This window comes from Agelaius phoeniceus, chromosome 16 (assembly GCF_051311805.1).
Source record: "Agelaius phoeniceus isolate bAgePho1 chromosome 16, bAgePho1.hap1, whole genome shotgun sequence".
In the NCBI taxonomy this organism is placed as follows: domain Eukaryota; kingdom Metazoa; phylum Chordata; class Aves; order Passeriformes; family Icteridae; genus Agelaius; species Agelaius phoeniceus.
The window spans coordinates 5,879,528-5,906,802 of NC_135280.1; the positions used below are offsets into that span (position 1 = coordinate 5,879,528).

A 27,275-nucleotide genomic window follows, 5' to 3' on the forward strand; every position below is an offset into this window, starting at 1 on the left:
CACTGGCAGGTCATGGGCATCCCACAGCCAGGAGCACTGGGGGATGCCTGGGTAGCCAAAACAAGGACCACAGAATGAGAACGACCTGCACAGGGTGTCAAGGCAGGGCAGGAACCCACACAGGAGTCCCTTTGGAGTCCTTGAACAAGGAGTCCCTTTGGAGCACAGGTCTGAGAGAAGCATCAGAGGAAGCTGGAGAAAAGGAGGCTCAGTGGAGACCTTCTCACTCTATACAACTTCTTGAAAGGAGGTTGTAGCCCGGAGGGTCAGTCTTTTCTCCAGCAAGCAATAGGACAAGAGGAAATGGCCTCAAGCTCTGCCAGAGGGGGTTTAGATTGAATATTAGGATACTTTTCTTCACCAAAAGGGTAGTTAAGCACTAGAACAGGCTACCCAGGGTGGTGGTGGAGTCACTGTCCCTGAGGGGATTTAAAAGGCATGTAGGTGTGGCCCCTGGGGACACCATTTAGCTGAGACCTCTGCAGTGCTGCGTTAGTAGTTAGACTTGATGATCTTAGAGGTATTTTCCAACCTTAATGATTCTAACAAGCCTGACTGAGCTGATTTGGTCTTGGCCCTGAAGCTGTGGAGGGATTTCCTGGGCAGCTTTCCAGTGGGGGCAAGGGGAATCTGGGACAGAGCAGCTGAGGGAACATGGGCTGAGGACAGACAGCATCCACACCAAGAAGCCTTGCAGGGAAAAGCAGTTGTTTTCTCTGTTGCCTTCACATACAGTTGAAGACTACCACTAAGGGGACTGATGCCCTATCAGACTATTATGGCTTTAGTAAAGGAAACCTGGGAGGCTGGACTGCTCTTCTGCTCTGTGTGTAATGACCTTGTGCCATTTCAGAGTCACCTCTTCTCTGGCACCTGCTTCTTTCCAATTCCTGCACAGCAAGGTTAGAAAATAACCATCAGCAGGAAGGAAGGCTGTGCTGCAAGAAACTGTAGCTTAGTTTAGTAAGGCTTTTGGCTCCTGTGTGCATGGCCAGATTTTGTTCTCACACTGTTTTAATCTTAGGGATGCTCCAGACACAAATTCTTACTTGCTTCTTACTCTTTTATTGACACTTTGACAATGTTCTTTCACCTCTGAGGAGCCTCTCACCAGGTATACATGGGATCGCTCAGACCACTGGGACTGCAGAGTTACAGTTTTCATGAGACTTAGGAATGAAGCAATTTTAAAACTGGCTTGAAAGGTAATTTGGAAGAGGAGGAAATGTCTTCCCTGTGGAAGCTGGCCAGGTGGGCAATCCTGCAATGTGAATTTCCCTTGCTGCAGAAGGTGCACAAGCACTGCTAGGGACTGCATCATCCATATGCAGCAGGTGACATTTCCTCTGTTTTGAGGGACCCTCACACACCTTTTCAGGCCTCCTAGCTAAAGCAGGGGGTGTTTATAAGGGAAGTTTTTCTGGCATGACCCTACATACACTAGAAATTGGACTGAGCTCATGAAGTTCACTGTGGATCAGAGCTGCATTTTGGAGCAGTGATGTCGAGGTTACTGACTCCATTGCTGGTTCCCAATCTCTTGAGCCATCTGGCTCCTTATCAGTATTTTATTTTTCTCAACTGCTTCAAATGCAGAGGCCCTGCTCTGGTGTGATGGCATTTTGAATTAAATCGACAGCCAATTTTGATTACGAAACCATGAAACAAAGAAATAAAAGTCCCTCCCAGCAAAACGTGTCTGATGACACTTATGGAGTAGGTGGCTCAGAGCCTTCAGGGGAAATTCCAGATGGATAGGAAAGTAGCAGTGATACAGCCAACCTTTACAAAGGGCGGGAGTGGGGCATGTGGAGAACCACCAGAGGAGCTGTGGTTATGAGATCAGATGGATGGCCTGGGGAAAGTCAGAGATGTGTGGAAAACCAGTGGGCAGCTCAAAGTGTGATACAGAGATAAGCATGAGATGGGAAGGGTGTGGTAAGACAAACTCCAAAGGACTGAATGCTTGCTTAATGCCAGGAAAAGAAGCAGGTCCAGCCTAATGATGTCGAGAGAATACTCCATACCCGGGTTAGTCATGTACCTAAGTGCTGGGTTAGGGAATCTGGGCTGTGTTTGACCCTCCTGCTCCATCCCTGAGGAAGCCAGGATTGAGCAAGACCACACATCACACCGCACACCTCCGGAGGGAAGTGATTAAGCCATGAATAAGAGATCCACCAGCTGTTGTGCTTTGTGTGTGTGCACACACCATGGAACTACTGCAAAAAGCTAAACCTAGGGCCAAGAGAGCCTGGGACCAAAGGTGAGACCTCCATGAAGGACCATGACAACAACTGCACAACTAAAAGCATGAGCAATGGAAACAGACACCACGCTGGCATGGATGTTTGAATTTGGCATCTTAATTTTAAACAAAGGAGGATAGAAGAGTATTTTTCAAATCCTTCTCATTAAGTAATGCCCCAAACTCCCATTTCAGTGGAAGTTAAACATACACACACATCTTTGGTGCCCTTGAAAATTTCAACTTAACTTTAGTGTCAGCTCTACAAAGACAGGTGGGGGTTTTTGTAGAAGTCTGTGATAGCTGGCTTCAGATTCAGCCCTGCTATGTTTCTGAGCAGCTTTTATGCCTGGCCACAATGCATTTTAAAATCATTGATAATTACAACACGAGACTAATCCCTGAAGACTCCTACCACTGGTGTCTATAAAAACAGGCTTTTACACTATGGGCACATATTTTCCCCAGTGGCTTTGGACTTGGACTTGCTGTCTGCACTGAGAGTAGAAGTTGAGCAGGCCTGAGCTGGCCTTTTTCACCTCCACAGCAGCCACTGTAAGCACCCAGAGCTGAAGTGGTGGCATCCCCACCCAGCAGCCCCCTTGGCACTGCCCCCAGACTCCAGACATGCACTGGCTGGAGGAGTACCAGACCACTCTGGGGCTGCTGGAGTGTTGGAGTAGTTGGGGTTGGCTGGCTGCAGCTTTCATTCTCTCTGGCATCTGCAGAAACTGAAATGAGGCAGGAGACATAGCAAAAGATGGAGAAAATAGACATGGAGGGAATCCGGACACCACAAACTGGGGAAAGGATGGGCAGGAAGAAGGGAAAAACACAGTGAGAGGAAGAAAGAAAGAAAGAAAAAGTCAGAGCGAAAGAAGCAGAGCAGTAACCCTGTGATAGAAACAGAAGCAGTTTGAGGTTTGTATGCATCGTGGCTGGGCTCTTGCCCGTGGTATTTAACTTCACAAACTAACCCAGCCATTATGCACCGAGGGATCGTTAATGCAGCAGATGCAGCCAGACATACGTAGGAGTGTGTTAATATAAGGCCTGATGTAAAAAACACCTGCTAGTTTGGCAGGGTGTCTCAGGAAAGATACTTGTGGCTCGTGTGAGGGTGCAGTATTTACAAAGGTATCTGCTGCTTTCCCACCACATCATGTGCAATTCCCATTTGCCTTACTGGGAGCTTTGCACAGCGACAGTGTTAGAGACTCCAGGCTGAAGCTGGGTGGAGCTGGTCCCATTTACACTAGAATGGAAGCTGATGTATTAAATGTTCTTATTTTTTTCTTCTTCTTTTTTTTTTTTTTTTTCCATCCAAAATATTTAGGACATGGAGAGGAATTCTCTGTCTACAATACCTAGGCTCCAGGGCTGCCTTGTTTACACAGGCTTAAGCTTTTATAACCCTGAAGGAATTGCACTGATGCCATGCAAGGGGAAGAGGCACTTTTGGAAGATTATAACAATGTGGCTGGGTTATCCCAAGCTCTGATGCTGCTGAAGTGGATGTGTGCCATTACTGGAGTGTTAGAAGGGCTGGCACACTGTCCCATCAGGAGATTCCCTTACAAAACAAAGATGGGGCTGGTACCAGACAATTAGGCAGCAGTACAGGGCCTGGCTGCTTCCAGGAGCATCCCAGGGATGGAGGGCTGTGGCTCACATGCAGAGAGCAGACAGCTGCAGTGGTTTAAGATGTTCCCCACAGCTGTGTGTCCCAGCTCTCAGTGGGAGGCTGCCTGCAAGCAGAGCTGATGGAATGAGGGATGCCTGTGCCTCAGCTGTCCCAGCTCAGGGCCCAGGGGATGCACAGAGAGCACAGATGGAGAACTGGAGAGGCTGCAGCGTGGGCACCTCCAACACAACACTGGGGAGGCACCTCTGGCACACATGCAAAGTGTGATGAAGGCAATACCATTACTGTCCCACGAAAACTAATTATAGCTCATTTGCTAGGACCCTCAGCAAACAGGTTTATTCTCTGCTTCCTCATTGTTCTATGAGATTCTTTCCCAGGGTTTTCTCACTTTTGCCTCTCTCTTTGCCCAGCTGTCCTTACTGGAGCTCTGTCATCTCCCAGTTCCCACCTCTCCACAAGGTGCACGCACAGGGAAGCCTCTGGCACAGGTAGCCACGCCGTGGGAGCTGGTGCTGGACAGCCAGAACCACAGCCAGCCCCAGCAGTGAGCCCAGACACAAAGCAAGGATGCAGGGAAAGCTGCTCTTTTATGTCCTGCCTCTTGCCTTTCTTCTTGGCATTTTAAAGCTTTTTCTGCTCACCTTTCTCTTTCCAGATTTTCTTCCAGCCCCAAATAACTGCAGCAACACAAGCCACTGCCTCACGTTTCATTCTCAGCCTTGCAGTCGCCACTTTATTTTGCCTTTTCCCAGTTTCATGAAAGAACGCAGTCGCATGAATAACAGGATTATTTATCATCCTCTCCCTCCCCTTCCAGGATGGCTTGCTGTTTATGGAAAGCACTGGAGTGCAGGAGAGATCGTGCTACAGTTAAACAGACAATGCTTAAAGGGCCATTGCCTGCTCTCTGCTTTAGTGCTGTACTCCTCACTGACTTCCAAGAAAGAGGGAGTTCTGGATCCCAACTGATGGGAATGGCATCACAACCCACTGCTGAAAGGTAAATAAAAGCTGTGTTCAATAGGATGGAGAAGATGGTTGGACTTGATTATCTTAGAGGCTTTTTCCAAGATAAATGATTCTACAATTTTATGTTCTGCACTTCAATTCTTGCAAGAACCAGGAAATTCAGCTCTGGTGTAAATGTGGGTGCGTGGTCCCTTTGTAGCCCAGCAGTGTATCAGGAACATGGTCCCAGGGACCATGTGATGGTGGCTAGCAGGTGACAGACCACGTTAAAACATCTCCATGGGACACTGCCAAATGATGCGACCACAGGTGCTTCTCAGAGGTCCTCTGGACCTGGAATTTAGCAGGGCAATGATAAAACTTGTCCTGAGGTGGTGAGGAAAGGGCTTCAGAAATGGTTGCTAGCAGCTTCTCACCTGAAGTTTGGCCACGGCCCCATGGCAGGTTCTCTCCATCCTCCCTGCATTTCTGATTACTGATGTGCCTCATGGCTATGGAAGATCTTTTATCAGCTCTCAGGGAGAAATCACCTAAGTACAAAGTGTTGAGAATAAACAGCTGGAAAGCACTGAATTCCCCCAGAATTTCTGCTGAGGAGCAGATGCCACCACATGGGTTGCCTGCTCTGCTCTGACCACCACCATCAGTGGGTCTGTGGATACCAATGTCTCTTGAAAGGATGGAAATGCTCAGGGAGGGTGAGTTTGAAGACTCAGCATGGGCTCCATGAAGCTTTTCTGTAGAGATATTGCTCTGGGCTGGGGACTTCAGCCATGATCCTTGAATGATATGCAGCCACTGAGACCGTGTGAGGACCAGGCTGCTGTAGGTGTAAGAAAATGAAAAGAAAAATTAAAAAAGCTCTACCCTGGAGTTTCTGTTTAAAAAAAAAAAAAAAAAGCAAACCAATCACCAATCCTTTACTTGCTCTTCTCCTTCCCTTATATTAACTAGGTTTCTGTGACAAAAAGGGTCAGAAATTCAATTAGGAAGCTTTACAGCCATTACAAACATTTGCAGTTCAAAGTTAGCAATTCCACTACAGCAGCCTCCATATCCCCTGTGTCCTTTAGGTACTGCTGGATCCTGCAGTCTCTGGTGTGCTCGGAGTTGAAAATGTGTGTATCATTCTCGTGAGTTTTTATTGTAAGGGAGGGAATCTCACAGGACAAATGTGTAATGTAAGAGCAACAAGGTTGCATGGATACAAGAACACAAACGGGGCGGCTCACACTTTGAGAACACAAATTCTTCAGGAAGAACAACTATCTCACTGTGTTTGGATGGAGCTTAATAAAACTGACTGCTCCAGGCTAGGCCTCTACAGGCCTCCAAGCTACAAACAATGGAGAATAATATCACAATTTTATGGTACTTAGCGTGGCTGAGTTACATCCTGGATGGTCTCCACAGAATCACTGCAACTGGTGTTGATTTGAGTCAGAGGAGAAGAGCTTTACACCCCCATTGCTGAGGAGACATGAGCACACCACGCACAGGACCCCAGGGGCCGAGCCCTGTGTGCAGTGCTCTCATTTACAGCATGTATCAGCATACCTTAAGCTGGGCTGGTACTTTTACAGTCATTCAGCTGGATGAACTACATATTCCTGACAAAACACAGCCCATTTTTAATAGCTTTATCCACCAGGCAGAGGATATCCCTCGCTCACAGCAGCTCCCTTGTCCCACAGGGGTGGGGAGCAGGGATCAGCTTCATATACCCACTAAAATAGCGGCCAGTGCTGGTATGCAAGTGCCCTAGTTTAATGCCTAAACATGGTATCTTGCTACCCAGGTTGGCAGGGCTGCCAGTTCGTGCTCCAGCCCTGAAGGTGAACTGTGTGTCACTCAGCAGTGCCTGTGGCAGCAGGGAAGGTCAAACAGTCCCTCACTTTCAGCCCTGCTGCTGAAGCTCCTGGTGAGGAGCAGCTGGGCACTGGGGGAGAGAGGAGCACATTAACAAGAGCGTTGCTAACTGTGTCTCTTGGCTATTAAACCAAGTAATGACTCCAGGGACAATTGGATCTAACCCCCACCGAAGTCAAAAGGGCAATTTTGGGTGGAAGATCAGCTCAACAGGGACCCTGCCCCATTCATAGCAGAGCAAAACGTCTCCAGAAATATTGTAGCTTTAAGTGTCAACCCACATAAGTGGATGCTGGCCACAACCACCCTCTGTGTTTGGGGCAGAGATGTCGTAACATCTTTCCACACCACTTCTGATCACTCCTTTTAGCTGAAATCTTGTAGCAGATTTGCATCTCATGACTATTTAAGAAAATTATCAACTGTGAAAGCATCTGGAAAGCTGCACCAACAAAAGTTACAAAGATAACAAAGCTTAGCCAGAAGGACGGAGCCAGTGCAAGGATCCAAAAGGAAGAGCTGGAAAAGAAGGAAATCATGTTTGTAGGTGCACTAGCTGGAATAATAACAGCCTTGCTTGCTCTCCTTGCAGCTTTCCTTGCTGCTCTTGATGGGCTGAGATTCAGGAAGGGGAATGGTGTGTCTGCCATCAGTGCCTACTGCATTTGTAATCCTTGCCTGCCCTGCACCTGTGCCTGTGCCAGCCTCGTGCCTTTCCACAGGCAGGCAGCAACTGAGCTGCAGAGCAGGAAAATGCCCTCCCCCCACCATGGCCACATGCCCTTCTGAAGCTACAGGCCAAAAAAATGTTCAAATCCAGAGAGGAACCACCCAAAGTTGGTGATCTTCCTGTCCAGCTTTCTGGATTTTATGTTCTGCACTTTTATCCTTTGTTATACACTGTGGGGCACTGACAGAATGGTGCAGGTCCAAATTGCTGAGAGTATTTCCTATGGTTCCTTTCCAGAGCCAGGACAGATGTGGTGGCAGGATGTACCCTGCAGAACACACTGAGCAGCTTTGGCCAGCCCCTAACACACACTGCAATAAAAGCAGGCCACTCTTCCAACAAAAACCCTTACCCAAACCCATTGTTATGTTAATTTTAACTGGATTATCTATGAGGCAAAACCCCCACTAAAATCAAATTAGAAAAAACTCAGCTTTCCCAAAGAATGTCATTGCAATGAAATGATTCCTCTTGCAACCTCAAGACGTGTCGGGAGGGTCAAACAAGCATCGTTCCAGTCTGAGCTCTGAAATCAATGCCCTGGGCCTCAGGTGCCATCTCAGAGCCACCCCAGTGCCCCCGTGGCTTCAGCCCCCTCCAAGCACCACCATGCCCACCTTGCTGGCCATCCCTGGCTGCACCTCTCCCAGGGACCTTCCCCCAGCCCCAGTGTGAATCTGTGAAACATCAATTGGTCCTGTTACATTGCCTGGCCTGTGTTTCTAAGAGCTGAGCCAGCAGAGATTTAAACGAGCTCTGTAGTGGGTGCTGGAAGCTTGATTTGGGGCACCCTGGCTTCAGGTGACTCCACACTCAGAAAGCAGCTCTAGTGACACTGAAGTGGTCTCATTTCGTGTCAGCTTCTGCATCCCTTCCCTCATGCCAAGTGCTGTGCAAACCCTGGGAATCCTCCCTCTCAACACTCTGTCATGGTGTAATTCTATTATAATTCCTGACATTTGAGAGACTTCTAACAGTGCGTGCTTTAAATTAGACAGGCAATATCTTGCTCGCTGCTCTCAGATAAATAAAAAAGTGTAAAATTTAATTTTCTGACACTCTGTTCTTGGTACTGATTTCCTTTTAAACCTGTAACTACCATGCTGTCACTCTTTCCTCATGTGTGACTTGTGGATATTACATAAAAGGTGATATTTCATGTCTGGTGCACACATGTGCAATAGATGTGCAGGAAGATGCCATGCTGAAGCAAACATGCACTGATGTTTTGTTTTTCACACAGCTGCATGCAGGGACTTAGAGGCAACAAATGCAATTTTAGATCAAACAATAGACAAGGACAAAATGTGTTTTGTAAGCAGACAGACAACCTAAGTATAAAGTTGTTTGCAGAATCTGTGTGAATTTTATTTATGTTTCCTGGTCTTTGCTCTCCTCTGGGATCTTACATATTTTGCATTATTATCAAATATTTGTAATGATCCCTATAAACAGTCTAATGTTAAAAGCTACTCCAAGTGTAACTTGACCCAGAGGAAAGATGCTTATCTGAGCTCCACAATGACAGATTAAAAAAAGATGCTGATGCAGTATTTCTCTTGTAAAACGAGGGAAATATAAGAAAAATCAAAACTGCATAGATTTTTTTTTTTTACCATAAGATAAAGCAGGAGTTATCTCTGCTGGCTTTTGCAGTGAAATACCACTAGCAAGAGCTACAAATCTACAGCACTTCTGATCCCAAATGCACTAGCCAACCAGGGAAGGAAGGAGAGGAGTAAATGTTCAGCCAGCCGGTACTGTCAGAATCTATTTCACTGTTTAGTAATTATTTTTTTTATTACTATGACAACACGGACCATAAGAATTGCTTCTTTAACCCCAGCAAATGAGACTGTGCAGATGAGACTTTTTTTTAAACTGAAGTAATTGCTTTTTACTTCTGCCATGTAAGAAAGTGATGGCACTACCAGAGTGTCCTGCCCTGCTCTGCCTCCTCCTGCCCTGCATGGATAGCTCTGCTGCAGTGTGGCACTCGGGTCATTTTTTTATATCAGGAGGCATTTGAGAATGGCTCCACACTGGCTCAGCATTTTCTGTCTTAAAAAAAAAAAAAAGGCAGCAGCATTCTCCTTTCTAAAGTGCTTCCAAATCTTTTACATCTCTTTTCCTTTTCTCTCTCTTTTCAACCCCCACCTTGTTTTTTCCCCCTTGTGGTCCTGGAGACCACCCTGTAAGCCTACATGACATCATGAGAGAGAATTAAACGTACTTGAAAGGCCACTTCTGTTTTGGTGGGAACTTCTATGCAATTGCAAAGTGCCCATTAAAGCACAGGTTGTTTCCTAGAAGCATGTCCAAGCCAGTAGCGTGCAAACCCCTTCAGGGCTTCTAGAAAGCATTCGCTTTTGAAATGCTGAAGGAAATTCAGAGATGAAAGGATAAGTCTCCCTGGCTGTGCATTTACAGTCTATTGTCTTCCATGAAGGGTAGTATCACTCCTCAGTTGTGTTATTGCAGTTAATCCACTTAAATGCTATTGGATTTTCAGATGAGCTGAATTCTTTGCATCTGCTATTAAGAACCTTTGTTTAGATGAGAAAGGGCTGTTATTTAAATCACAATGAGTTCAGGGAGATGTCAGGGTGCAGCAGGCACCTTGTGCCAATCCGCGCCGGGTGAACGGGGGCAATTTCTCTCCGGGGCGGCGAGGAGGGAGGACGCGAAGGGAACGCGAGCTGCCCCCGCGGAGCGGCGGGGCCGGGTCGGGGCCGGCTGCGGGGTTCGGGACGGGCTGCGGAGCCCGGGTGCGGTTGCGGAGGATCGGTGCGGGGTGCGGGGCCGGGGCAGTTGCGGAGATCCAGGGCGGGGGTCTGGGGCAATCGCGGGGGACCCGGAGCAATTGCGGGGGGCCGTGGCAGTTGCGGGGGCCCAGAGCAATTGCGGGGAGCCGGAGCAGTTGCGGGGAGCCGGGGCAGTTGCGGAGAGCGGGGCAGTTGCGGGGAGCCACGGCAGTTGCGGGGAGCCGGGGCAGTTGCGGGGGCCGTGGCAGTTGCGGAGACCGGAGCAGTTGCGGGGACCGGAGCAGTTGCGGGGAGCCACGGCAGTTGCGGGGGCCGTGGCAGTTGCGGGGACCGGAGCAGTTGCGGGGAGCCGGGGCAGTTGCGGGAGCCGGGGCAGTTGCGGGGGGCCACGGCAGTTGCGGGGAGCCGGGGCAGTTGCGGGGAGCCGGGGCAGTTGCGGGAGCCGGGGCAGTTGCGGGGGGCCGGGGCAGTTGCGGGGACCGGAGCAGTTGCGGGGAGCCGGGGCAGTTGCGGGAGCCGGGGCAGTTGCGGGGGGCCACGGCAGTTGCGGGGACCGGAGCAGTTGCGGGGAGCCGGGGCAGTTGCGGGGAGCCGGGGCAGTTGCGGGAGCCGGGGCAGTTGCGGGAGCCGGGGCAGTTGCGGGGGGCCACGGCAGTTGCGGGGAGCCGGGGCAGTTGCGGGGGGCCACGGCAGTTGCGGGGAGCCGGGGCAGTTGCGAGGGCTGGGTCCGGCTGCGGCGGAGCCCCGGGGCGCGGCGTCCCCGCGGCCGCGGCGGGGAGCCCCGCGCCCGCGCATGTCGCAGCCGGGTGCCGCAGGGCGGAGGGCTCCGCTGCCCCCCGCCCGCACCGCCCCCCCCTGCCTCTCGTGCAGTTTGGGGGTGCTTTTGTATTCCTTAAGGCTGTGCGTGTGCGTCGTCCTTCGCAATGAAGGCTGCGCTGCAACGGCAACGTTAAAACCCGCACACCACAACCCTCCGCCGCTCTGCCACTCCCCTTCTGCAAAAGGCAAGGCCCCCCCGCTAAAATAGAATAACAACGATAAGAAAGCACACACACACACACGCACACACGATCGCGCCGTGGCCATGGCGATCCGCTCTGCCTTATGTAAAGGCAGAGCACACGGCCGAGCCCGCCAGGTTACACGGCGGCTGCTGCGCAGCAGCGCCCGCCCCTCCGCCCGGTGCCGCAGAGGGCCGGCGGCGGGGGCTGCCCCGCTCCCCCCGACCCCTGCCCGCCGCCGGCTCCTTGTTTTCCCCTCTCAGTGGGCAGAGCCCCTGGCCCTGGAGCAGGCGCCGCAGCTGCCGGCACCCCCACGACTTGTTGTTGGTGGGTCTGGTGCCGGGAGTACCCGGGAGGAGGGGCGGGGGCGGCGCACGGCAGGGCGGGAGCGGTATATGCTGCTCCTCGCCGGGGCCACGCTCCAGACCGGCCACCGCTCCGGAGCGAGCCCCGAGCCTCCCTCTGCCTGGAGTTGCAGTTCGTCTCCGATCCCCTTGGGATTTAAACCTTCTTGCTTATATATATTTTTTTCCCCTCCTTCCTCCTCCTCCTCCCGTCTTTTTCTCCCGTGCAAAGTGGAGCAGGAACTGCACCAAGGCAGCCCGCGAGATCCTGCAATACCGCTCCGATTTGTCCCTGCTATTATTCCTAATTAATTATTATTTTTTGACCTCGCCCCAGCCGGGGAGGGAAGCGGGACCATTCTCGGCAAGAGAAACATTTCTCTCCTTATCAATAAAGATTTTTGATTTTTCCCCTCTCCGCGGAGGGGCCGGGTGTGGAGGGCAGGCACGGCGGGGGGGGCCGGCCCTCGGCGGAGAGCGCAGCCCCGCGGTCCCGGCGCGGCGCGGAGCGGCGGCCGCGGCGGGGGGAGGCGGCCCCAGCGCCGCCCGCGCGAGGGGGGCAGCCGCCCCAGACAGGTGATGGGCGTTTCGGCTGCGCTCCGGATCGACTCCTTGGGTTTCACTTTGGTCTGATCTAAGCAAATATGCAGAAGTACCGGCTGGTCTAGTCCTAAGAGCCAAGAGGAGCGAGCGAGAGCGGCAGAAGGGAGAGCAGCCACGCTCCCGTAGCGAGGGGAACGTACAAACAGCGGCCGCGCCGTCATTAAGCCACCGCCGCCCCGGGCAGCCCCGACCCACCCTGGATGCGGAGGACCCCCGAGCCACCCCGCTGCCTTTCCCCTGAGGGATGGTACTGAATTCCTGCGCGGCAGGAGCCGGCCTGCAGCCCCTCTCCATCAGCGTTGCCTTCCCTCCGTGTCTAAAGTGCACTAGACCGCGATGAGGACCTGGGCTTGCGTTTTGCTGATAGGTTTTGGGTACCTGTCCTTTACCTTCTGCGAGGTAGGTGAGAGCGGCTTCCTGCGCTGCCGGTCCCCGGGGCACGCCGCAGCCGGGGGTCGGGGCGAGCCGCGGCGGAGGGCACCGGGGAGGGAGCGGGCTGCCCACCTGGGCTCCGCGGGCATCCCCGCGCCCCGGCCCCGCCGGGAGCGCTGCCCTGCCCCGGGCCCTGCGCGGCCGAGCCTGGCAGCAAGTTGCCATTTCATGCATGGTAGAAGCGAAGGGGAATGACCGTGCATTCCGCGCCCGGGCTGCTGGCCACCCTTAAGAATTAATATGTATATAATATATAATATATAAATATATATATATATATAATAAATATATGATAAAATATCCACGCCCCGCGGGTGCCAGCGGGCTGCGGCTGTGCGGAAGCCGAGGGTGCGCGGAGCCGGGCCGCCCCCGCGGCGCCCAGCGCTGCACACGGCGGCCGCGGGCACCGCTAGTGCCGCGGGCAGAACTTGGGTGAATCCCCCGCGCCCCAAAACGCCGCTCCCCGGTTTGTGAATCTCCCCCGGAGCGGTCGGGAGCTCTCCCGCCCGCCTGCCCGCAGGGGACGGAGGGGGCGCGGAGCCGCGTCCCGGGGTTGCTACAGGTGGTCCCGGTCGGGGCGAGCGCGGTGCTCGGCGCTGCACAGCGGCTGTAACTTTTCCCGGGACCCGGTCTGCTTGGCACTGGCAGCCGCGACGTGGGCGCTGGTAGGATGGCGGCGCCCCGTGGGACGCGGTTCTCCTCCTCCTCCTCCTCCTCCTGCTGCTGCTGCCCGGCTCGGGGGAGCCCGCGCCCGCGGGGGACTTGGCACCCGCCCGGGCGAACTTCGGCAGCCGCTGCCCGGGGTGTGCTCCAGCCGCCCGCCGGGGCTCGGGGCTCGGCGCTGCCGGGCACACGCTGCCAGGCGGGGCCGTGCGGAGCTGCCGCCCCGCTGAGCCGTGGCGCAGTCGGGCGGGCGGCGCGCAGCCCCCGCGGGCGCGCAGGCGGGGGCGGCGGGAGCGCTCCGGCGCCCCGCGGAGCGCTGTGGGGGGATGTGCGCGTGGATTTTCCCCCTGCTTCATCCCCACATGTCTCGCAAACACCCCGCACCCTCCCCAGCAAGCCCAGAGGCGCGGCGCGCCGGATGCCCGGCGCTGCGGGCGGGACTGCGCGGTGACCCGCGGTGTGTGTGTCTTTGAAGGAGGCCGAGATCCCGCAGGAGCTCATCGAGCGGCTGGCGCACAGCGAGATCCACAGCATCCGCGACTTGCAGCGCCTCCTGGAGATTGACTCCGTAGGTAAATTAGTCCCGTCCTCCTTCCTTCCGCGCCGTCGGCCGCCGCCGCCCCGGGGGGAGGCCCCGCACGCCCCGCGCTCCCCGCACGCCTCGCCCGAGGCACCCGTGCGGGCACCGCAGCGAGAGCCGGGCGGCCCCGGGACCCGTGTCACAGGGAGGCGGCGGCCAAGGGGCCGATCGGGGATTAAAACTTCGTGGGGTTCAGGGTGGAGAGGGACCTTGTGACCCCCCCGTGTTTTTAGAGCTCTCTCCGTCTCGCAGCGGAGAAGAATTGCCATAAGGTTTGTTGTTGGTCTTGCATTGCTCTGTTATCTTTAAACTACTGTCCTAGAGGTATTTAAAATATTTGAAACAATATTTATGAATGAAGTAATGTCTCTTCAAGTGCTGGGCTTTATTAAAAGGAAAATAAACGGTCCGCACTGATTTTAAACAGAAACTTGCATATGAAGCTTACCCTCAAAAATACACTTTTTTTCTTTTTTTCAAAAGAAAATAGTGCAGGGTTATTTTCTGCATCATTAGGCATGCAAATGGGTGTAGTGAGAACGTGCAGTTTAACAGATCGTTGCAGCAGTAAATGTGATCTAGAAGCATGGTGTTGCTGGGTTCCTTATCATTTGGTTTCACTTGATGCACTTTGTTCCTGGTGATTTCTTCTCTCAGTAGAGAGCGAGAATAAACCCCGGCACCTTTGATGTGCCCAGGGGAAGCCTGCATCTTGCTGAAGCACAAACATGGAGAAAAATGAATGAGTTCTTGCTTGCATTGGTACTGGGCCATCTCCTTTTAAACCATATGCTGTGTATTTTTGTAAAGTCTGTGCCAGGTTCAATCACCTTCATTCAGAGTAGCAGGATCCTTCTAGAGTTTAACTCTCTGCTTTTTGTGCAGCGCTCTATTAACGAGCAGGAATGCACTAGGAGCGTATTTTACAGTCATAGCTTTCAATTTTCATGTGATTAGAGAGCCAACGTTTTCCCATTACACTGAAAATGGGAGTATTTCTGTCTTGCACAACACTTTACCATAGAGGCTAATTAGTAATTACCAGATTGGCATTGGTTTAGTATTTTTGGAGAGCAGTGCTTCATCACTCTTGTTTATCACCACAATTAAAGAAACTTTCACATCTGGGAAGGGGTGTGCAGTTCATATTTCCTCACTGAAGGCTGTTTTGGACCAGACAAGTGCACTACTGCTAAAATCTTTTTCCCAGTGAACTTGGTGGAGTTGGCTGCTGTTGCAGAAGGGCTGGATCTGAGTGCTAGCATTTTAAAATAGTGCATACTGCTCCTGCCTTTGAGTCAGGGCTCTGTAGCTACCAGAATACATTATTTTTTCAAATACCTCAGCGTAACAAGCACATGCTTCATTTTTAAATACCACTTAGAAGGAGAGCAAAAGTTCACATGGCTCCATTGCAAGTGAATCAGGCAGACAAGTGGGGTAACGGCAGGAGCTGAATAAATGGGTAGATGTAGCTAAGAAATTTATTTCAGAAAATAATTATTTATCTCATGGCAAATATTAACTGGAGGATGCAAGACCAAAAATGGAGAAGGTCAGCCACAAGTTTACCCATTTCATTTTTGCCGTTTTCTTGCAATTTGTCAGTTTAGAAACCATTAGAGAAACAAGAGACATAAATATTTTACTATCTCACTGTGAAACACTAATTCCTTAAGACATGAACTCAAACAATATTAAAAAATAAAACCAAAATATTCAGCCTTTCACCCGCTTCTTGCTTATGTGAGTGCTGCTTTTGCCTGTGTGCTAAGCTGTGCTCTGAGCTACTCATGGCTGGGTTCTCATGGAGTAACCCTGCTTTACTACCCACAGTTGCTTTTCCTGGGCACAGTCCTGCAGACTTTACTGGCATGAGTAATTCTTACTAAAGTCTTATCAGAGTGACTAATCGAGTATTGAAATTGCTGTGCTTTCCTCAGTAAACAGGATCAGGCCTGTTTACTATATTTAGTATTAGCTTGAATTAGCAAATCAAATGTTTTCTCGTTGTCCCTGGTAAGATGATATTTCTGAAATTTATTTCCTTAGGGCTGCAATTGCCTTTAGGGAACAGCCAGTTCAGTGAGGGCTTGTACAGTAGGTATATTTCACTTTTATAGCATGTACTCAGTTTCAGCTGAGGCTTAGAACAAAATCACTCCAGTGACTATTCTCTCCCTCATTTTAGTGCATGGTATTGCCAGTCCTTCTGCATGTGAGTAGCCCTGTTTAAACTCAGTGGGTGGACTTGGGAATTAAGAATGATCTTGTAGGCTAAGAGTTTGCAGGATCAGGCATGCATGAAGAAAATGTCTGATATTCCTGAGTAACAAGGCGGAATCTGTGGAAAACGAAGGAAGAACAGTCATTTTCTCTCCTGCAATGCAAAACGTATATTTTTAATTGGAAAAGTAAGTTTTGTAAGTCAGAGTGGGCAGGTTTTTCTTCTATTCTGACAGATTTGGTCTCTATATTGTAGCGCAGAGATGACTGATAACCCCCTTCATAAAATTAGAAACCACACCCCCAGACCATCTGGCATATTACTTAAAGAAAAACACTACCCAACATGGAGCTTATCATTGTATTCAAAAAAGAAAATCCAGGCCAGTTTGTCAGAGCCCAGTTCTGCATGTCCAACTCAGAGGGTAAAGGCAGCATGAAAATTCTCTATTCCTATCAGGAAACAGGGTCCTGTATTAATTTGCTGCAATTGGGATCCAGAGGCAGTGACAGAATTGCCTTGGCATGAAGGAGAGCAGAGTCTGACCCTGTTTAAAGGAGAAAGCATGCACAGTCCCAGGAAGTAGGCAGCTCTAGTGTGCAGAGTACAGTTTTACTACGAGCAGACTAAATCCCCAAAACGGGGGCATTTCCTCTGCTCTGCTTGTGGAGCTCTCTCTGGCTCAGCAGTGTGGTTTCTCTCCTCGTGCTTCACCTCTCCCATCTGTCCTGTGGGAGGTAGAGTTCATTTCATCACCTATTATGTTTGCCTCCCGCTGGGAACAGATTTTTCCCCAAGTCATCTGCCTGCATGAGGAGATGCAGGCTGAGTGTGCCTCTTTGCACGGGTTAAGGGCATCCACCAGGGTCACCTTAGGCCATGTGAATTTAACGGCCTGTGATTAAGAACTAGCAGAGCAGCTTTTGTTAAGTGGAGAACCGTTCTAAATTAACTGTATACTTCCATGGAAAAAGTGTTAGGCTGCTGCAGAGCTCAATCTTTTGGAAAATGAGCTCCTGACTTTGTGGGTTTTGGTGTGGTGCTCAATGGAGGATGTTACAGTGCAGTGTTTTGGCTTCTCTTGCACCTCTTACACATCATGAGAGGCATCTTCCATGTGTGGCCTGTCTTCTTCCTGAGACAGATGAGGGAATATTCCTCCTTCTTTGCAGCTGGTTGATCTCACCTAGGTAAAGTAAAAAAAAAACAATCTAAACAAAACAGGATCTTGCGAGCTGCTACTTATATTTCCTTTAACAGCTCAAAGTTGGAAACTTAATGGCATCTATCTCTGCAGTTGGATGTCAGGAGGGCAAATTTTGCATCAGTCCAAAAGAAGGTCAAAAAACCAAACTGATGTTGCTGTGGGCTTTCTGGCTCTAGGACTGATTGTGAGACAGACCATTTCAGCTTATTGTACCTTACATTGAATTCCTGAAAAAAAAGAGATTATAAGAATTTCCTAAACTGCTACTGTTGGTACTAGAAGTCTTGGATCAGTGCTTTCTGGATGTGCAAAGTGAAATGTAGAAGGGTTTGCATTAAGACTGGATGTGTTGGGGGTTGTACCTCACATGAAATAGTTTGGCAAGACGATGGAAATTCAAAAGTATAAATTGATAAATAGAAAATAGCAGTAAACTTAGGATGCTTTCCACATGCTTCTTGAGTGAAAAGAGTAATCATGTATTGGCAGAATGTCACAGGAACTCTGTGATTTATATTCCATGACCCAGTGGAAAATTGCCAATCTGACAAAAAAGAACAATTTCAGCTACACTAATGGATTGACCAAGGCTAATTGCAAGAGTTTTTATGCCCATCATTGATATGTTGTCAGTACATAAAAGATTACAGAGAAATTTCTTGATCGGCTGCCATGAAAACATTTTTTTATTATTAAAACGTTAAAAGAAAGCTGCACTAATCTGGCTCTGTGCAGCATCCTCCATCTTCACTTGGTGATGAGCAGTGTTTGAGTTCTAAACTAAGAACCACCCATTTCTAGGCTTTCTGCTCGAAGCCTCATTTTGTGAGGTGCTAAGCACCCGAAACCTCACATTTCCTTTGCTAAGAGCTTATCCTCACCCTGCAACTAATTCAGTACATTGGGGGAAAAACTGATACAAATTAAGTATCACCCTTCCTGAAAGTCAGACTAGAGAGTATTCTTTGTAGCATTATGGTTTTAATGAAATAAAAGGAAGTGTTCTGGCCACACATTCAGATTCAAGTGTGAGTTTCAAAGCTGACTTAGTGATTTTTCAGTCCTGCTTGGGCACAACTCCTGTTGACTTAAACATTGCTTGAAGTGCATTGATTTTCCCATTGACTTCACTGGGGAATGGAATTCCTTCCAAATGACTGTGGGAATCAGGGGGGACACTTAAGTTTTTTTAGTATTGTAGTGTCTTCTGGCTCCAGCCATGCCCCATGGTTCTGTTTATTAAACCACACTTGGATGATGTGTTGGTAGAAATAATACAATTTGTGTTAGATAACACATTGAAGTTTGACTGGAGCTTGTTCTGCTGAGCTAGCTGTGTAGATCTCTTTTTGCAATCCTCACAGAGAGACATGAATTTAGGAGCTGCTGTACATGCTTAAGATATGTAGTGAGACAGCGAGGTACAGCATAAGCCAGAGGCCGTCTTCACCTTAGAAATCATCTCATAAGCAACACATCTCCTTGAGGTGTCATTTTGCTTTATAAACATGGTGATGGAAAAGTGCTGATTGCAGCTGATTCCAGCAGGTATTTGTAAGCACATGACTTAACACACTGGTTAGCTGATCATACCAGTCCTTTGGTTCTTACCAGCTTCTTTCAAGGAGGCAGCAAGGGATCCTTCATACTAGGAGGAAGCTGTGCCAGCATCGCTGAGTGTGGGATTAGGAGCCATGGCCCAGCCCTGCTGTGGTGCTGGCAGCCCTGCCAGCTTCCCTTTCCAGCCTGATGCCTGTGCCCACCAAGCAGTTGAGATTAGAGGCATTACTTTTGTGTTTAATCTCCTTTTAAACACTGTTTGCTTGTGCACGGACATGCTTCTTGCTCCCAGCCTAGCTTGGATCTCAGGCTGAGCAGAATTCATGCTGCTTTCAAGTATCACTTCATTGCCTCAAATTGAGGGAGAGGTTGTGACAACTCGAAGCTGCCAAAAAGGAGGTCAGTATTAAGGTGTTGGGTGGCTGAGTGCTAGGAAACAGAAGAGGGCTGGAGGCACATCAGAACTGATCCTCATTTTGCATAACACCATTTGGGATCAGGTGGATGGCCTGGTGCCATTGGAATGGGATGTGGGAGACCTGGCTCCACTCCCCAGCTCAGTTGCAAACTTCCTGTGGGATCTCTGGCAAGCCATTTTATTTATACCACTGATGAGTTTTCTGGAGTATGGGGTGCAATAAAAGCAGAAATAATACCCTTTAGTCATTGCTGTGTTACATTACTGGACTGGGACTGCAAATAAGGCCCAATACCAGCTAATTAGTCAGGTTCCAAAATTTCCCATTGAAATCTATGGGAAACAAGTACCATAGATAGGAACTAGGAGCCAATTTCTTTGGATAAATTGAGACTAATAACTAATTTCATACAAGGATCTGTTCAGCTGTTAAGGAGAATAGGAAGGACCAGTGGGTGATCCTGGCACTACCTCTTGGACCTCCGATTTTATTTTCTTTTAGCTACTTACAGTAGTATTTTCCAAAAAGTAATGATAAACCCTGGGATGCAGAACTCTTTCTAAGGTGCTGAAGATCCTGCTGTCTTCCTGCCTCACCTGGCTGTGCAGGTGATTTCACAAGCTGCATGTTCCTTAGGGCACAATTTCTTGGAGGGAGGAGAAAAGGAGTTGGTTGTTTTGTGGAGCAGAGCCTTATGATGTGTGTTACTAATAAAGCTGAGATTAAAACACATTCCAGAGACAGACAGCTGTGTGTACAGAACAAACTGGAAGCAGGGAGTGTGACAGTGCAGAAGATGGGAGTGTAGGGTGTTGGTAGCTTGCAGAGAGGGTAATTGAGTACTGTGTAATACCCTTTCGCATTTTTTTAGAGCATGTCAGTTTTCTTAGGAGCCAGCAGTGAAACCTTGAAACTCTGCAGTGATGTTCCAGAGGACACTCCAAGCAGCAGAGTGCTAAACCCCTTAGTTTGGGTGTCCTGGGGTCTGTGTGCAGTTCTCTCTTTGGTTCCTTCTTCCTCATCCCCTGTTTGCAGACTGTGCTTGTGGTTTTCAGACCCCACGGCATGGGACACGACCTGAACTGCTTCACTTAACAAACCCAAATAGTTGGAGCAGTTATTTTGTTGTTTTTTATGATAAATGAAATGCCAAGTTTTCCATCTTTGCTTTTTCTCATGGCCCTTTAACCCATGTGGTAGGCTTATTTAGGGAACAAGACAAGCCTGGATGCAGTCCCAGAGTTTGCAGTAGCTTCAGATGCCCCTCCAAAGGTTAGGATACTTCACAGGGGATTTGTTCTGCAACAGAGAGGCTAAAAGGAAACCCATGCTAGTTACTTTTTGCTTTTGATTCTGCCCTAGCACTGCCCTGAAAACCAAGCAACAGAAAATTTACAGAGGCAGCATTGTTGCTGTTGGGTCTAATACCATATTTTCTACTGTTGCCACATACCAGAACTTCAAAATATTTGTAAGAAACATGCAGGATTATTGTTCCTATTTCTACACCTTTCCAGTAAAACAAGCCATATTATGCCTTTCACATAAAAATGCAACTGTTTTACTTTAGATATGGTTCTGTGCCACAGTGTGTGCACTGTTTCTGGGGGCTTTCAGTAAAATGGATATTGGAATTGAATTGTGCATGCTTATACATGACATTCAATGTCTGTGTCTTCCCTGCCTTATGCCCTTGCAATTGCATTAACAGGGGTTACATTAGACTGATTGTAACAGGATTTGGTCTAGTGCCTATGAACAGCACTGTAGTGACACTGGTGCACATAACATACCTGAAGTTTAACATTTTGTTTCCTGTTCTAGGATATGATGATGTTGCAGAAACAAACTTGAGATCTTACAGTGTTCATTCTGCTAAACATGTGCAAGAGAACCGTCCTGTGCCCATTCGCAGAAAAAGAAGCATTGGTAAGAAACAAGCTATTTGTACTTGGGGAGTGAAAGCAGACAGGGTGCCTTTGGTCAGCCAAGCAGGACATTTCACTGGAAAAATGTGACATGCACAAAGGAAAAAAAGGGCCATTTCTATCTTCTGCCCTTCTTTTTGCACAAAACAAGCCATTGCCTGAGAAGCTGTCTTCTGGAGGATGTCCATAGGAGACAGACATGCACAAATTCTTTACATTCACTTTCTTGTTGCAGCATGTTGGAAAGCTAGACCTTGGTTAGAAAATGCTGTGATATTCAATGTATAATTCATAGTGTGGGGAACAACTACAGCAGTGTGCTTTAAAAAACATCAACAGTTGGTAGAGTTTTCAGTACAGAAGCTCCACAAAAGGAAACAGCTTGACTTTTTATTCACAAGAAAAATACAGTTTATCCCAAAAATTGAAAGCCATTGATGGAAACACTGGGGCATTGATTTCCATCACTGTGTAGGGCACCAGGCATGTTTACAGGGGATTTTTTCCTTATTAATGATGATGAGGATGCAAAAAATCCCAAATATAAATTAAAAAAGAAGCGTGCAAATAGGATTTATGTGCAGTGCTTGTTCATCTGATTAGCTGTGAGTGTTCCACCATTCCACTGGCCTGTGGAAAACATCCCTGGTGCTATCCCTGGTGGGTAATTCAGTGTGTTTGTCCTTGGAGCTGTGGTGGCAGGCAGAGCTAGCCCAGCTTGCAGTCAGCAGGGATTTGCAGTGTGAGTTGGCAGCGCTTTGGCTGCCTGGGGAGAGCAGCGGTGCTGAAGCAGCCGGCGACGTTGGCACCTCAGCCTGCAAGGTGCTGGGTGCCTCCCCACCACACTGGGAGGCACTGGGAACTGGGTGTGCTCAATAACTTGTGGGAGTTGCCAGCTATCTTGCAGGGTTGCATCTGTTAATTTTCTGGAGTTCGTGGCACTGGGGGCTGAGTGTAAGGATTTTCGCACTGTTTAATCTATTGAGATGCATCTTTCAAAACTAAGCCTAGATTTCCATGTTGCAGGCACAGGCTAGGCCTGAGCTTCTTGTACTTAAGAACTAAGTGAAGAAGTGCAGGCAGTGTTCCAGTTCCCTGACACATCTAACCCAAAGCTATCACAAGCTTCCACTGTAAGGCAAAAAAAAAATATCCCAGCTGTCTTTGGAGAACTTATCAGCAAACAACTTGTCCCTGAAATTGCTATTTTTTTCTGGACTGTTTTGAAATATCAGCTTGACTTCTTAAACAGTTCCTAGGTTGATGATGATACATGGTTTGGATCATGGCAGCATCAGACAGTACTCTTTATAACCCTAAACAAGCTCACCCTACCTGAGACCACCAGGATATTGGTTTAACTGCAGGTTTTTCCATCATGCTGCTCTGGTGGTTTTGCATCATTCAAGAAATAACAAATTAAATAAAACCTACCATCTACAAAGCTTTGATGCCCTTTGGAATGGTGGATAAACCAGACTTCCTGATGTGGGGATGTTAAAGTTCTGGAAGTGGAAACCCAAGTCTTGAAAGTTTCAAGCTGGTGCAGGTTGTTTCCCAGCTGTGCAAATTGGGTATGATACAGATAATCCACAATTTAACTTCTGAGGCAGTGTTTACCAGGTGTTGCATGTTTGTGTGATGGTATTTGTGTGAAGAGGAGCTGGAAAGCAACAGCTGCTGTTGCACAGTGACTCTGAGGGGTCACAGTTACTCTGTACTAGGGGGCCATTGAATGTGGAGGAACTCCTGGCTTGCTGTCACTTCCAGAGCCAGGACTGCCTTATCTCATGGCATGTGCTCCAAGCTGTGTCAGGAGCCAGGCCACTGGAAACCCTGATTTTAGGGGCTGGGCTTTGGGAGCGAGTCAAGCTTGTCCCCAGGGCAGCAGCACAGCTCAGCTGTGAGCACACAGTGCTCAGCACTGGCTCGCCAGTGACCAGTGGGGACTGGGAGCAGTGGCCCCACGTGTACCTCGTCCACATGGGTGCTCACCTGGGGCTGTGACTCTCCTGTGCCCACAGAGGAGGCCATCCCGGCGGTGTGCAAGACGCGGACGGTGATCTACGAGATACCTCGGAGCCAGATCGACCCCACCTCGGCCAACTTCCTGATATGGCCGCCCTGCGTGGAGGTGAAGCGCTGCACCGGCTGCTGCAACACCAGCAGCGTCAAGTGCCAGCCCTCCCGGATACACCACAGGAGTGTCAAGGTGAGCAGGGCCCTGCCTGGCTCCTCTGCAGCCTGGAAACTCCCCTTAACCCTCTGCCTGTGTGACCCAAATCTCTGCTGTCCATCCCCGCATAGAATGCCCCTCTCCGCTTCAAGTTACGTGGTCATTGGAAAATCTTGGGTTTGGGTTTGGTTTTCACAGGATTCCCTTTAGGTTTTCTCTTTTTTCCTTTTTTTTTTTTTTTTTTGGCAATGAAAATAAAGCTGATCGTGCCTTTCCCATGATCTCGCGCATTACAGATCTTAAAGTTAAGAAGATAAAATGACTCAAGGGGCATTTGACTTAAAAAAATAAATAAATCACAGTATGGAATGCTGTTTTCTTAATTAAATATTATGCAGCCTAAATTGGGCTTTTATATTTGACAACATAACACTTTTGATCTGAAAAAATGTGTTTCAAATTATCTTACCCCTGGGATAGAAGACTCAACAGCTTCATGCTGTATTTACTCATTAGACAAAATCCCCATTGCAACTTTCCAGTAAATATTACGTGAAATATTTATGTTCATTTGGCTTCACTGTGTTCTAATTTTTATCAGTATTTAAACAAGTACTGTTGATCTACATCTGTGTGTAGGAGATTAGACTTACACTTAGCATTCATATTGTGAAGACTGAGTTCTCGTTGCCCTGAATTTCTTAAGAGCAGAATTAAAATAAACCCCACCACATTCTTGAATGTAAAATTGCTCAGCACAACACACTGATTGCTGCACTTGCAATGGATTTCTTGAGAAAAGTGCTGTTCACTTAGTGCTGTACATCCTAAAACAAAAATAAGGCACCTAAGCCATTTCATTGTATTCCATACACTGTTTTTCATACGTGCAGACATGTCTGGGCAGAATCTCTTTTTCTTTTCTGTTTCTGAACATCTGAGAACAATGTTTTTGTATCCAAATAAGCTGGAGAAACATCTGAGATTCCTTCAGTGTTCCCAAAAATAATCATACTTTACACTTGCTTGCTGCCTTGCTTTTGTGGGATACGCTTTGCAGAAACAATTAAAAATTATGTAAAAATTTGGATCAATAATTACTTGAGGGCTGAGAACAAAGTGGGGAGATTGAAGGACTAGAATTGTAAACCTTTCTGAATAGGAGCTAAACAGCAAAGTGCCTCAGGGCTGTGATATTTAGTGCTGTTGCCTTTGGGTTTGATGCAGCTTCCCCTTGATTTTGTGTAACAGCAAATATGTACAGAGCAGCTGGATGTGCTCAGCAAAGAGCTGAGACGTGTGTGATGAACTTGCTGTTGGTACCTGTGTGTGATACTGAACAATATTGTGAGATTGTGCTTCTCTCCTGCCCCTGAGGGATGGGGGAGATGACAGATGAGACACAGACTGTCCCCCTGCTGCTGGGACAGACAGTGTTCCCTAAGAGCTGCAAACTCCTGGCAGCAGCTTTGCAGGATGGCACTGCTGGGGCTGCTTCCCCAGCACACCACCACGTTGAAAGAATTTTAGTCTCTCAGCCCCTTGTAGTGCTTTTAGATTTGCATTCATTTTAGTAGGGCACAAGCTAAAAGCAGGCTCAGCTGAGCAGCTGCTTTTCGTGGCTGTGTAAATATATTGCCACCAGCAATATCAATATACGTCAGCCAGCTTTGGAGGACATTTTTTTTTTTTTTTCAAGCTCCAAGACTGCTCCAAACAGTCATTAAGTAGCAGGGGAAAAAAAGGACAAGAGGTCAAGCAGGAACAGGATGTTCATTGTAAAGGTTGTAGGCTGACCCCACTGTAACACCAGAACTCTTAGAACAGAATCCATATTTATGCCCTCCAGAGTCAGATCCCCTTGTAGCTTTGATGTAATTGATGGTTTTCTGAGCCTTTTGCCAATCCTAAGTTTAGAGCTGAATGTCTGCTCATGCCATTAAGTAGCTGGCTCAGAGCGAGGGTCCCTGGAAAGGTGGGAGCGGTTTTGGAGAGCCTTCTCAGCTGCTCTGCAGTGCATTGGAAAGCCAGCTTGTGTTTTCCCCTGATGTCAGACTGCATAAAAGCTCTCTTTTGATGGAACATTGAAAAGGCTTTCCCCACTTCCTCCTCATTGACAAGGTAGTGAGATCATAGCTGGCCCATTCACACTAGAAAAATGTTCATCCAGAAAGGTCAGCAAGTGGGTTTGCATCATCCAACAGGCCAAAGCAAAGGGTGTTTTCTTTGTCTCACTGAGGGCCACTGTAGTCAAGGTTAAGAGACGGCTGGGGCAGTGTGGGAGGAGCAGTGGAGGTGCTTGTGTTGGGGCATTTCATTCCTGGGACATGATTCAAAGGCTGGAGGGTTCAGGGATGTCCTTTCTTCATCTTCACTGAGCTCTCATCAGTGAAATACCATTAATGTGGAATTGAAGCTGTAGAGACACTCTAAGCGACGGGGGTTGGTAGAGCAGCTTCCCTGAATGGGTCTTGTAAGGTTTCCCTTTCACAGGGTGGATTTCATTAATGCAAGGTGGGTTTGCCCTGCGTGGTGACAGTGAGCCCATGAGAGCACTGGCCCTAAAGACATCTCTGTTCAGCAAACTGCACCTGCACAGCCCTGCAGAACTCAGACTGAGATGGAGAGGCTGGCTGGGAGCTGCTATTTGGTGGGAAGGAAAGGATTCTATTTCTCTCCTCATAGAGCAATGGTGACAAGGACGGGGGAGTTAGGGGTGTTGGTGTCTGTTACAGAGAGATTTTCTCCTCTGTGTGCAAAAGCATTTCAGTAACATATGCAGATCCTGTTGCTTCTGTACAGTGAGTTCAAGTACTTACCAAGTACCAGACCATAATTTATTTGGGAGGTTCTGAACAAGAGTCTTCCCAAGAGGCATTTTGTGCATGGTGTTGTTCTTGGTGAGTTTGGTCACAGACAGAAAATCATTAATATTATGGAGCAAATCCTGCCTATACTACTAATTTTGAATAGCCAGGCTGAACAATATGATTTTTCGCAGCAATGCTCATATGCAAATTCAAAAATAAGAGCTAAATTACTCCATCTCCCTCAGCTTTCCCTCAGGTTGGCCTTGAGCAGAAGCCCTCCCAGTTTCGGCCATTTCTGCATATTTGATGTTGATCTGCTCAGGGGAATCTTAACCTGGTATATTCTTAGAGTACATTAATGTGAGGGTGAGGTGCAGAGAAAAGGAGCTGGACAGGAGGGAATGCAGGAGCAGCTCCTCAGCTGTCCCTGGGGAATTGTTCAGAGGATAGAAAAAAATGCTGGAGTTCAGGATGAGCTGTTCAGCAGAGCTAGCCAGCCTCAGAGAGGGTTGAAAAGGCCTTGCAGAACACATGGGGTGTGTAGGTGAAATGGCTGTATGTCACATTTGCAGGTTCAATAACCTTTTTCTTCTGCCATTGGGTTAAGCAGCACTTGGATTGAGCTGTGGCTTAACTGCAATTGCAGGCAGGACCAGGTATCAAAGGTCAGTTTAGGAATGGGAGAAACAAAGGGAACCCTGACAGAGGTGAAGGCGGAAAAGCAGCAAGGTGCCCTTGGAGCATGGGAAGCCCTGTCAGCCTGGCAGGGTCTGGCTGCTCTGCTCAGGGACACAGAGACCCCACAGAGCCATTCCTGCCCTCCTGTCCCTGCAGCAGTGACTTGCCAGGTCCTGAAGGCTCCCGATGCCTCCCCAGTCCTTTAGTCCCACTTGACTCATCTCTTCCTCACAGACAGGTTTTCCCTCCATTGTATTAGCACACAGTTATTTTAGTATGGAAGCAGTAGATGATTCCAAGAAGTATCCTCATTCAGTTGCTTTTTAGGCTTGTTTCCGTCCAGTATTTAGATATCAGCACATGAGTTCTGCTGTTATGAGGAATTTTCTGTGCTGACACTTCTCTTGTGAGCTCCTGC

The 27,275-nt window shown here is 48.7% G+C and overlaps 1 protein-coding gene and 1 long non-coding RNA gene across 11 annotated transcripts in view; one reads left to right on the forward strand and one right to left on the reverse strand.

Annotated features, from left to right (window-relative positions):
• The window catches only part of LOC143695353 (uncharacterized), a 28,724-nt gene extending 15,078 nt beyond the window's left edge, over nt 1–13,646 (reverse strand). The window contains exon 1 of the long non-coding RNA XR_013184467.1: nt 12,567–13,646. This is a non-coding gene — a long non-coding RNA (uncharacterized LOC143695353). The remainder of the gene's footprint in view (nt 1–12,566) is intronic.
• Nucleotides 11,636–27,275, forward strand: part of PDGFA (platelet derived growth factor subunit A) — a 94,102-nt gene continuing 78,462 nt past the window's right edge. For 4 of the 10 annotated variants that reach the window (XR_013184466.1, XR_013184465.1, XR_008535181.2 and 1 more), the window contains exons 1-4: nt 11,636–12,576; nt 13,748–13,844; nt 21,090–21,194; nt 23,218–23,405. Coding sequence is in view for 5 of the 10 variants with exons in the window: in XM_054644020.2 (XP_054499995.2) it covers nt 12,514–12,576; nt 13,748–13,844; nt 21,090–21,194; nt 23,218–23,405 (453 nt within the window). In the remaining 5 variants the exon portion in view is untranslated. The remainder of the gene's footprint in view (nt 12,577–13,747; nt 13,845–21,089; nt 21,195–23,217; nt 23,406–27,275) is intronic. The other 6 variants (XM_054644020.2, XM_054644019.2, XM_077186899.1 and 3 more) reach the window with 4 other exon arrangements.